The 12,216-nt window shown below is 34.1% G+C and overlaps 2 protein-coding genes across 3 annotated transcripts; one reads left to right on the top strand and one right to left on the bottom strand.

Moving 5' to 3' along the window:
• Positions 1-1,586: 1,586 nt before the first annotated feature.
• On the top strand, positions 1,587-2,481 carry LOC120080414 (oleosin 18.2 kDa-like). Its single transcript, XM_039035073.1, has one exon. The coding sequence runs from the start codon at positions 1,698-1,700 to the stop codon at positions 2,229-2,231; it is 534 nt and encodes a 177-aa protein (XP_038891001.1). The 5' UTR covers positions 1,587-1,697; the 3' UTR covers positions 2,232-2,481.
• A 2,853-nt stretch (positions 2,482-5,334) lies between these two features.
• LOC120079927 (pentatricopeptide repeat-containing protein At5g40400) lies at positions 5,335-10,544 on the bottom strand. 2 transcript variants are annotated; one of them, XM_039034384.1, is made up of 3 exons: positions 8,345-10,544; positions 7,244-7,608; positions 5,335-5,846 (listed from the first exon to the last, which is right to left on the bottom strand). In XM_039034384.1, the coding sequence occupies exon 1, from the start codon at positions 10,344-10,346 to the stop codon at positions 8,460-8,462; it is 1,887 nt and encodes a 628-aa protein (XP_038890312.1). In that variant the 5' UTR covers positions 10,347-10,544; the 3' UTR covers positions 5,335-5,846; positions 7,244-7,608; positions 8,345-8,459. The 2 variants fall into 2 exon arrangements, with proteins under 2 accessions (XP_038890312.1, XP_038890313.1); XM_039034385.1 differs by having other exon boundaries at positions 5,335-5,837.
• Positions 10,545-12,216: the final 1,672 nt, after the last annotated feature.

Below are 12,216 nucleotides of genomic sequence, written 5' to 3'. Positions count from 1 at the left end.
GATGCAAGAAATGTTTAGTCGAAATAGAGATTTTTCTGCCAATACTTCTCCCCCTTACCACATGACAATGAAACCGTTTGTCCTAAGTTAAAAAAAAAGTCACAATATTTCACCAAATCACGAATAAATCCATTAGAATCTTTCTGCGACTCGTACAAGAGCCTCAATTTGTAGGTTGACAACCCCTAACCAAGTTCAAACTACTATCGTGGACAATGTAAAAAACATTGTTGAACCTCCTGTGGCCAAATCTAAAGTAAAAAAAAAAAATAAATAAGAGGATGCACAAAAATGAAAACAATAGCGGAGTTGAAATTAAATGTATGCTATAATGGGTATGAACAACCTATTGGGGAAACATCTATTGGATTGGCTTCATTTCTAGGTTCACTTTGTTAGGCCGCTTCTTATTTCAGGCTCACGATGCTGAGAAGATCAGTCCATGTGAGAAGGTAGGTAAAATGAAAGACTCAAAATGAGCCATGCCTCTGAACTATCTCGACAACACGTGGTAAGATCCATTATCAACGATTTGAGGGAACTCAATAGAGACCGACCAAAATCATTTGGTAAGCAAAATTCTTTTCTCTCTCTCTAAGCTGAATTTTTGGAAAAACTCTCAACTCTCTCTAAACTTCTTTGTTCTTGCCCGATTTCACAATGAGTAAAGAAGAGAATCAAACATGCAAATTGAAGAAGAGAAAGAGGAAGAAAAGAGCAACAAAAGCATGTACGTGGTTCGGCAAAATGATGCCTACATCCACGGGAAGGAAAGATGATTTATTGAAGACTTTCAGAGATAAGTTTTCGTTTCCTTTTACATATCTTGTATAAGACAAAATGTAAAAATTAATACTTTCGAATTGAATGTAACCTCTATATATGTGATTACAAATCTGTTATGAAGTCTGTTTGAAAATAAAAACAGCCGTTGAGATATTAGAGATTAAATTCTTTCACACTTGTGAAGTAGTGCCAATAAATGTGAACACTTGGAAGAGTAAGAAAAGTAGTGCCAATAAATGTGAACACTTGGAAGAAGATTTCAACAAGGCAAAAGGAAGTACTATGGCATTCTATTAAGGTATGTAAGTCGAACATCTTCACCTAGGTCTATTTTAGTACTAGGGTGATGCTTTTGGCAAAGGTATGTGTGAGACATACCCTATTAACTATTTTGTTAGGTTTGGCCTCGATCTTGGTCTTGGTCGAAGTTGAGCACATTAAATTTGAGCTTTCACGAATTGACTCTCTTTTTTGAGCCTATTTTACTCTATGATAATCTTTAGTCTCAAATCTTATTATTTTTTCGACCATATTATTTTCATATTTTTATTTTATGTCAATTACATCATTCGATCCAAAATCTTCGCCCTCTGAAACTAGAAAAAAAAACCCATCATCGTGGTTTATGCAAAAGCCAAAATTAAAAAATTGTTCGAACCATTAAACAAAAGAATCTCTCCTACATATCTTATTTGTGATCTTTTTTTTTTTTTTTTCTCTGCATTGAAACACACACAACTCATAATGAAACTTGTAGTTCATGCAAACCCTCAACCCTCCAAATCACACATCTACGTGTCACCTTCTTTCCCATCTCCACTTCTCTTTATATCTCTCCCATTTCCCCCACTCTTTTCTCTCACTTCCTCCCAACTCCGACCACCGCTCGCCGCCGTATATTCTTCCAAACCATGGGTGACCGTTCGCCGCCTCGCCAGCTCCAAGTCCACCCCCAACAACGCTCCTATCTCCAAGATCCCACTTGGAAACTATCTGGGGGCCGCCACGTCGAACACCAACATCAAACCGGCGGCCCCTCCGCCTCGAAAATCATTGCCGTCGTCACCCTCGTCCCCGTCGGCGGCACCCTGCTTGGCCTCTCCGGCCTCACACTAGCTGCTACGCTCTTCGGTCTGGCCGTGTCGACGCCCGTGTTCCTGCTCTTCAGCCCGGTGATCGTGCCAGCTGCAGTGGCGATACTCCTGGCAATTACGGCATTCTTGACATCGGGAGTGTTCGGGCTCACGGCATTGTCGTCGCTGTCGTGGGTGTACCGGTACATCAGGCGGGCGACAGGGACGGTGCCGGAGCAGATGGACATGGCGAAGAGAAGGATGCAGGATATGGCGGGGTATGTGGGACAGAAAACTAAAGAAGTTGGACAAGAAATTCAGAGTAGAGCACAAGAAGGAAGGAGATCAACAACAACAGAACAACGAACCTAAAGTAATTACACCATGTCTTAATGTGTTTATTTCTTTTATCCTCTGTTTTGTGTGTTTCTTCTCTGCTTCATGTTAAATAAAAAATGGTTTAATGTTGGATGTAAATTTTGTTTTGGGTTTAAGATCAATGTTTATGGGTCGTGTATTTTATATATGAATGTGTGTTTGTTTTCATTAATTGTTGTATTTATGTTTGTATAGTGTAGTTTTGAACAAGAATTGGCGATTGAAACTGAGTCAATTGAATCTCTTGTCCCACATCGATAAAATTATGAGGTATTATCTTCTTTATAATTGTCAAACGACTCATAGGTGTTCGCCGAGCTAAGTAGTGCGAGCTTGTAACCCAAACGGGGGCATTAAAGTGGTTGGAGGCAGGTCCAGCCCACAAGGTAGGGTCTTATCCTGGTCGTTACCTGGTCCGCCCGTTCCAAGTAGAGAGTTGGGCCATGTGCTTTGGGCGAAAGCCCGTGGTACATTGCCACTAGAGACGGAGGGAACCGCGTGAGGCTGGTTTCACAGAGCAGCGTCACCTCCCGCTCTCATCGGTGGAAGGATAACGGGCCGGTTCCTGGTTGCCCAATTGTTACCTTGTGGATAGTTCTCAGCCTGACAACCACTTTTTTTTTCCTATTTTTTTCAGCTGGACCAACGTAGCTAATTTAGAGTGGATGAAACTCATTTTGCTTAATGAATAATTGATTAAGTGCACACGAATTATTGTGATTTTTATTTCGATTGATTTGCCACAAAAAAAAAAAAAAAAAAAAGGAATATTATTTTTACAAATAATATTAACTTGGAAATTTCTTTGGCAACGACACGTAGTTGATTTTTTAATTTCTTATTTTCTCGAAATAAAGTATTCCAAATTATGAGCGTTATATCAGATTTTATAATACCAAAAGAGAAAAAAAAAGTTACCTGGGGTGTTCCGGGTGTTTGACATTATAGTTGAATTTGGTAGTATGTTATATAATTCAATTAATTAACAACATATTGTACACATAAACATTGAATAACTTAATCATTTATGTTTATATAATATGGATCATATATGTCATACTAAAATTGTATCTAGAATAATTACCTGGTGAGAATGTGATAATGTAATATAGTTACATTCTTTTGATCATCACAAAAATTATATCAAATGACAGAACATGTGGCCTTTCTAAAACACAAATTGACAAAAAAAATATGTTTTTAGGTTGAAATATTAGGTGGTCAGTTCAGTGGGTTGTCGACAAGTAGGCATGTGTAATATCGTAGTCGTTTTTCTTTCGGTAAAGCAAGGAAGAGGTCTGTTTTTTGTATGTTCGTGTCCATTATATCAATTAGGTCGTCGAAGTTGGATGGAAAATTAGAAAAAAGAGGCAAGGGAATGACACATGGTCTATTATTAACGCATGAGGCGAAGAAAAAAAAAGCCCAAGTTTGATGGTTTATTATTATTTTTTCCATTTATATTGTATTAAAAAGAATAGGGATTTAGTTGTAATAACATACCAGAAGTGGAAAAAAAATCATAAGAGACGAAGAACAAATTATAAGAGTAAACCCTAGTTATAAACATGCCACCCAACAAGATGTTCCAAATGATGGGAAACTAAATTAGAACACATCTGACAAAGTACAAAGCCAACTAACAATCGAAAATTCAAGCATGCAAGGACGAATAAAATATGAGTGAATCCAAACGAGAACTACAAATCCTAAGCTAGAAACCAAGTATTTGAAAAGATTTCATATCTTAAAAAAAGTGAGATCTACCAAAAAATAGTTAGATCTATAAAAAAAATTGTTCATATCTACAAAATCTAACAAAAATAGCTATACAAAGAAAACCGAAGAAGAGAAACGCATTGTTCAAAAAAAAAAAATGCAAGTATAAAATGAAGTCTGAGAAGAATACAACATATATGAGTCAGAGGGAGGAAGAAGAGACGAAATGAAAGAAGACAAACCAAACAACGAAAGAAGAGAGAAGATGAGAAGAGAGAGAGGTGAATAATAAAAACACGTGAGAGGAAGAGAGAGAAAAAATGGGAAGAGTAATTAAAACGCCTAGAAAAAGTGGTGTGAAACAGGGAGAGAAAGTGGTAGGTTAAAATGATGGGTTTATAACCCACCGTTTTCTTGCATTTCAGTGTTTGTATTGTATTTTGTACTATTGTCATTAACTTGTATGTTAAATTTATCTAATCTTATATTTGTTTTAAAAAAAAGAAAACGTATCTTCAATATATTAGTATCCTAATTTTTAAGAAATTGACGTATCGCTGTATCCTATTATATCTGTATCTCGTATTTATATCTATGTATGTATTTCATAGTCGGGTCTAGAGCTCTTTTGGTAATTTTGTTAGGAGAACGCTTCAATAGCTCTTTTGTTGGCTTTCATCCATTTGGAACAAAGTGGAAGCAAGCCTATTTAGGCAAATGTCCAAAGCTGTCTGCAATCAAAATATTCAGACAAATAAAAGCAAAAAAGTTGGGCTTTTATTGAGTCATATTTCTCATTTATGATGTCAACAGTGAAGCTACAATCAAAATGACAAGTGCCCAAAGCAAATTTAAAGCACTCAGTTTGAGGGTTTATATATATTATATATATATATATATAATATATATTATATATTATTTTAAACCTTGTATTTAGCCTAGAGTGACCCATTATGAAAGATCCAGGAAATTTCTGACATACACATCCTGTGGAAAAATTGATGAAATATTGTAACGTTTATAAATAATTGATAAAATATTGTAGTTTCGAAAATAATAAGAAAAATATGGTAATTTTGAGATTTGACTTGTACGGTTTTTTTTTTAATTGATGTACACCAAATGTTCAAAACTCGACCTTACAACCGATATATGGTCAAGTGTTGAACACTAGACTCTTTTTTTTATTATTATTATTATTCCTTTACCTTGTCTTTTTCTTTTTCTTTTTTAATATTATTTCTTTGGCCCTACACAAAGGACCCTATGCAAATTTGTCATTCTATAACTTAATAAGAAGAAAAATTTATCCTTGTATTTCTTAATAATAAGTAAAATTTACATCATTAACTGATAACTCTAAGAGACATCATAAAAAAGAACAAATTCTCAATATTTTTTTTTTCCTTCATATTACAACTATTGTTCATAATTGGAAGTCATCTGATCAAAATCACCTAAACAACGAATTACATGGTCAAATTTGCCAGAAATTCAGGCATAGTACTCTTGATTGCTATCAACGAATGAACTATTCATATCAAGAACGAAATCCTCCTGCAAAATTAGTTGTCATGGCTGCTTCCACAAATTCAAATGTCAATTATTCGAATTCTCTAGTTTGTTTATCTAATACAAGTTGCAATGCCCATCTCATGAGCAAATCTTACCTCTCCAAGATCATCATCTTATTTAACCAATGTGAGATTTTGGTCGCATTTCCAATGATCCTCCTCTCAAACAAAGAACCATATGACCTTCCATCAGATAGTCCTCCATTGGTGGTTGAACTCCAAGAGAAACTCATATAGTCCATTGGTGGTTCAACCACGGATCACACCATCACTACTTTCAAGGCCCCGATACATCTCTATTCAGCACCTGAGGATTCTACCAATATGGTTAAGTTAGGAGCATGACTTTGATACGATTTGTTACGAGCAAAAATTTGTTCGCATAAATGGATTAGATCCTCTCTCCATTGATTCACCTAAAATGGATTAGTCTTCAAGCTCATGGTATTAAGGATAAGACTGCTTTGGGGCACAGTAGGTTAGACCATCCTTCTAATTCCGTCTTAAAACATGTTCTTAAATCTATTAAAGCAGTTGGAGAAGAAATTCAGAGTAGAACACAAGAAGGAAGGAGATCAACCACAACAGAACAACAAACGTAAATTAATTACAAACATGTGTGACGTGTTTATTTCTTTTCTCCTCTGTTTTCTATTTTTCGTCTCTGCTGCTTACTAAATAAAAAATGGTTTAATGTTGTATGTAAACTTTGTTATGGGTTAAGATCAATGTTTGGGTTGTGTATTTTTTCATATGAATGTGTGTTTCTTTCCATTAATTGTTGTATTTATGTTTGTATGTGTAGTTTTGAACCAGAATAGGTGATTGAAATTGAATCAATTGAAGGAAGAGTGAGAATCTTTTGTCCCACATCGATGAAATCGTTATTTAAGACCATATAAATATGGTGCCTTTGTCTTTGCCGGGCTAAGTAAGTAGTGCAAGCTTGTAACCCAAACGAGTGGCATTAAAGTGGTTGGAGGTTGGTCCAACCCTCAGGATTAACTCAACCCAACTCGTATAGATTGGGTTCAAATAAATGGAAATTTTATGGAATAGGTTGATTCATGATTTCACCTAATATAACTTAACCCAACTCCAATTTATTATTAACTTTAAAATATATTTTTTATTACTTATAACATAATTATTTATACATATATTGATTTTAATTTTATTTAATTCCAATATTTTTTAATAATTTATTATTCAACAATTCTTAAAAGTAGAAAATTTTTACTATATAAGTTAAAATTGAGTTGTTAATCTTAATTCAATATATGAAAATAATTAAATTAGACTTTTACATATTTACGTTTTGCTTCTTTTTAGAACAAAATTTTAAATGACCAGATTAACCCGAACCAATCTAATCAAAATATTTCATGATTGGATTGGATTGGACTGGGTTCATTTTTTAATAAGGGTTATTTGGGTTGAAGAAATTTACAAACTGAACAATTGAGTTGGGTCTAAAATATCTTTCAATCCAACCCAACCCAACCCATGAACACCCCTAATATCTGGCCTGCCCGTTCCAAGTAGAGAGTTGGGTCATGTGCTTTGGGCAAAGGCCCAGACTTCAACAAAAATTTCCTCTTTTTTATTGAATATATATTTTTTTTGGAAAAAAACCTTTTAAAATTAAATTAGTTCGATTCAATCTCAACTAATTTAAGGTGAATTTACGAAACAGTAATTAGTGCTATATACCTGATTTTTCCAATTTGGCAAGTAATCTTTGGTAAAACAATTCAACCAGCCCCTCGAGGGAAAGTAGAATTTTGCTTGGGTGCATTGCCATTCAGCTTTGGACTTCACTGCCCAAAACTTGTTAAAGATCTTCACTCCCTCATTTAACTAAAGGACTTCACTTTGGACAGAGCAAATAATGTCTATTTTGTGGTGTTCATAGCCTCATAAAAGGGCAAAATTCAGAAAAGAGCCCCAAACCTGGCTCTCATACCCTAACTATAAATTTCTTTAAACTTTTCTTACATAGTAATTTTGTGGAGAATGCTGTTGGCTTCCTCCATTTGGAACAAAATGGAAGACCTGAAGACAAATGTCCAAGTTCTCTGCAATCAAAATAATCAGACAAGTAAAACCAAAAAAGTTGAGTTATATTTGAGTTTTGAGTTATACTTCTCATTTATGATATCAACAGTGAGAAGCTACAATCAAAATGACGTGCACAAAGCAAATTCAAAGCACTCAGTTTGAGTGTTTTTTTAACCTTGTATTTAGCCTCAGAGTGACCCATGATGAAAATATGCCACGATCTCATAGCAAAGGAAGTTTCTGACATACACGTCCTGTCTTACTTATTTGTTAAAATTACTTTTGTCATGCTTAAAATCAATTAGTTTAAGCCACGTTTGGTAACTATTTTGTTTTTTGTTTTTGAAAATTAAGTCTATTTCATCCATATTTCCTATAATAGTTTGCATTTTTCTTAAATACAATGGTCGAATTCTAAGCCAAATTCCAAAAACAAAAACAACTTTTTGAAAGCTACTTCTTTTAGCTCTCAAAATATGACTTGATTTTTTAAACCATTGGTGAAAAGTAGATAACAAAAGAAGAAATTTAGAGGTAGAAGTAGTATCCATATGCTTAATTTTCAAAAACAAAAACAAAAAACAAAATAGTTATCCAATGGAACTTTAATATTTAATTTTACACTTTAAATTTAGTTTTAAATCATTAAAAATATGTTCCATAGTGATTTTAACAATTTCAGAATCGCATGCAAACATGACCTAAATGATGCAAGAATCACAAAAGGAGTATGCACAGAATGAATGAGGATACCTTGTCCACGGTGCATCACCTTTGTTCTGTTTGGAATGATTTTCTAACTGCTAAAAAAGATGTTTCTGAGCGGGAAACAGAAGTATTTACTTTGAAAGTCATTCTAAACATGTATTTATACTGTTACTGCTTGAACTCTCTGCTTGTTGAATCGCACAGATTTCCATAGTCCATGGATAATGTATCGACACGTTAAGCTATTTGGAAGAAAACCTGCTTTTAACATTCGATCTTGCAGCTCCATCAGCTTAGTTTCATTACCCACATCCTGGTAAACTTTAACCAATGCATTGAAACTTTCAGATTCAAAGAACTGAAAATCTTTGGCAAATGAGACCAATAAAGATTCTGCTTTATCAGCATTGCCTTCTTTGCAGTATCCATTTATCAATGCTCTGCATATTTCATGATCTGGAAGCACTCCAAATTCAACCATTTCCACCATTAGACCTTCACCATCTACAGTTCTATTGATTTCAGACATACAGCATATAAGAGACTTATATGCATCAATACTAGGTTTGAAATTCCTGTTTATCATTTCCAATTTCAGTAGTAGTGCCTCAGACACATTATTACCTCTACAGAAAGATTCAATCAGCTTATTGTAGATATCAGAATCAGGTTGAAAACCTTCTTTAATAATTCTTTCAAGAAGACTTTTAGCTGCGAATGGACGATCTTCCCTACACAATGAGATGATAAGATACTCATATATGTTGTAAGCAATAGTGACTCCAAGTTTCTGAAGCTCTACAACCAAATTTAAAGCTGAGATCAACCTACCTTCTCTCCCATGTCCTTCCACCAAAATCCTACAAGTGAAACTATCTGGGTGAATTCCAATTCCGATCATATCATGTAGCAACGATCTTGCGTCTTGCAGCCTTCCATCTTTGCAATATGCACCAATTAACGTATTGTACGACACCACGTCTGGATCCATTCCTCGGTCAATCATTCGATGAAATAGCTGATGGGCCTCTCTTAACCTTCCTAACCTACAAAGACCCTTCATCAAGGAAGTATAGGAAACAAGATCAGGCATCACACCCCTCCTATACATTATCCTATACAAGTAAAATGCATAATCTAATCTCTCTCTTCTGCAATAACTATCAATTAAAGTATTGTAAGTCACGACGTCAGGATTGAAGCCCTCTTCTTCCATCTTTTCCAAGAACTCATTAATCTTATTCATATCACCATCTCTGCACAGAACATAAGTCAAAATATTAAAAGTATACGCATTGGAGTGAACTCCGATCCTCCCCATCTCTTCATAGAGCTCCCAACATTTTTCATCATACTTCATCTTCGCCAGTCCATTTAGAATACAATTACAGGCAATCACACTTGGGACAAAACCCAATTTTACCATCTTCTTAAAGCTCCAATAACTTTCTTGAATCATATCCAATTTCACATATGCCTTAATTAACATCTCAAGGATAACTGGGTTCCAATTACAGTGCTCAGTGCACAATACCAAATTCTGAAAAACATCCTCCCTATTTGAGACATCCTTAGACAATTCAATCAATTCAGACAAAAATTTCATCGCTAAAGGAAATTGTCGAGACCAAGCCAAAATATGGATAATTAGGCAATAATTGTGAGAATTAAGTCTAAGATCCAAATCATATTTAACCCAATTGAAAAAAGCAAGAGCAGAGACGAAATTAGATTGGCACCTCAATAAAATCTTGGAGATTTCACGAGGACCCAAGTGAGGAAGAAGCTCTTTAATTTCGGATTGAAGAAGAGCTAACTGCGGGTTGCCCGTTTTAAGGTGCGAAGAGATGAGATCGATGATATTGAAGGGGTTTTGGTTCTGTGGAAGAAAATGGTAGAGAGGGTTGACGACGATTGATTTAGTTTCGGATTGGGGAATTGATTGCAAAAATGTTGAGGATGAAGCAGAAGAGAAGGTTGATTTGGGGAATGAAGTGAGGAAGGACTGTGAGAGTTTGGGAAGAATGGAAGTTGAAGTTCGATGCATCGGCTAAGGATATAAGAAAATTAACAGAGAAAGAAAGCGATTCGCAATGCAAAAAACTCCGGAAAATGGGAGAATTATACAGAAATTTTGATAGTGTATTTGGCGGTGGCGGTACCTCAGTTCTCCCGTCGGAGAGGCGGGTTAAGCTGCGTGCCGTCTATACTCTGTTCTTTGTGGAAATTGGAAATCTGATTTCTAAAGGCCTAAAATCAAAAGAAAAATATGTCTATTATAAATATCAATACTTAGTGTGATAAATGTCATTTTTTTTTATTACCCATGTTCTTTGTAATAATTGATGCCGGTTGTCCATGTAAATTCACATCCTACTCGTCACTTTGTCTAAAATTATGCATGAGAATAAAAAGAAATTTTCATATATTTCCTATTTCCATAAAATCATATTTTCCATTTCTATTATTTCTATTTCCATAAAATTATAATTTTAGTTATTTATAAGTTTAGATATATTTATAATTTTATTATTATTAGTATATTAATATTTATATAATTAATTTATTATATATATATATATATATTATATTTTCTCCATATTCGTTGTTTGTGCTCCATTGTGCTCCTCAATTTTACAACACGTTTCAGTACGAGCTTCTGTTACTTCCATTGCTGAGGATAAGTCCTAAAGATAGGTCGATTTTTTTTTTCTCTTTATTATAATTAATAAATTAAATGCTATTTTGTATATTTAGTACATATTAAATTTATAATATAAATACAATATTTTGTGATAGTGTTGCCATGATAAACCTTACAACATTAGAATTTGCAATCTTTAACATTAATGGCAATAATTATTTATCATGGGTGCTCGATGCCGAAATTCACTTGGATGCTATGAACTTGAGAGAAATAATTAAAGAAGGAAATACGACATTCAACTAGGACAAAGCAAAAGCTATGATTTTACTTCGTCATCATCTCCACGAGGGATTAAAAATAGAGTATCTTATAATAAAAGATCTCTATATCTTGTGAAAAAATTTGAAAGAAATGTATGATCATCAAAGGACAGTTATTTTTCCTAAAACTCGTTATAAGTGGATACATTTGAGGCTACAAGATTTTAAATCAGTAAATGATTACAATTTCGTATTATTTAAAATTAGTTCAAAATTATTATTATGCGGAGAAAAAAATATTGATGTTGATATGTTAGAGAATACATTTTCTATATTTCATGTCTCGAATATGCTCTTGTAGCAACAATATCGAGAGAAAGGTTTTAAATAATATTCTAAATTAATTTCATATCTTCTTGTGGCCGAACAAAATAACGACTTATTGATGAAAAATCATGATCTTGATCAACCGGAACGACACCATTCCCTGAAGTGAATGCTGTGAATTTTAAAAATAATCGTGGTCGAGGTCGAGGTCGTGACCGTGGCAGATGAAGAAATAATTATTATTTTTGTGGTGGTCATTTTAATCATTCAAATTTCAAAAGAACCACACAAAATGATGATCACAAAGGAAAAACTCCACAAGATAAGAATTCAAAAAGTGTTGAAATTAAATGTTTCTTTCATGTATATGGGGACATGTTATTTTGTATGTAGTGTCACTTGTATGCATTAGACTAGTAACTTTTCATAAATACTTGCCATTACAATTAGTTTATGTTCATGAGTCAAATATTTCCCATATGAGAATTTTAGGTGTACAGTATATGTTCCAATTGTTCCACCACAACGCACTAAGATGGATCCTCAAAGGAGGTTAGGAATATATGTTGAATATGATTCTCCATCAATTATTAAATATCTTGAACCCCTGACGAGTGATGTATTTACTGCATGATTTGATGATTGTCATTTTAATGAGACAAAATTTTCAACATTAGAGGGAG

Source organism: Benincasa hispida, chromosome 6, assembly GCF_009727055.1.
Source record: "Benincasa hispida cultivar B227 chromosome 6, ASM972705v1, whole genome shotgun sequence".
NCBI classification, from domain to species: domain Eukaryota; kingdom Viridiplantae; phylum Streptophyta; class Magnoliopsida; order Cucurbitales; family Cucurbitaceae; genus Benincasa; species Benincasa hispida.
This window is presented reverse-complemented; position numbering and strand designations above follow the sequence as displayed.

What these genes read in the sequence shown, in the direction of transcription:
- LOC120080414 (XM_039035073.1), top strand. Translation starts at nt 1,698, where the DNA reads ATGGGTGACCGTTCGCCGCCTCGCCAGCTCCAAGTCCACCCCCAACAA.
- LOC120079927 (XM_039034384.1), bottom strand. Translation starts at nt 10,346, where the DNA reads ATGCATCGAACTTCAACTTCCATTCTTCCCAAACTCTCACAGTCCTTC.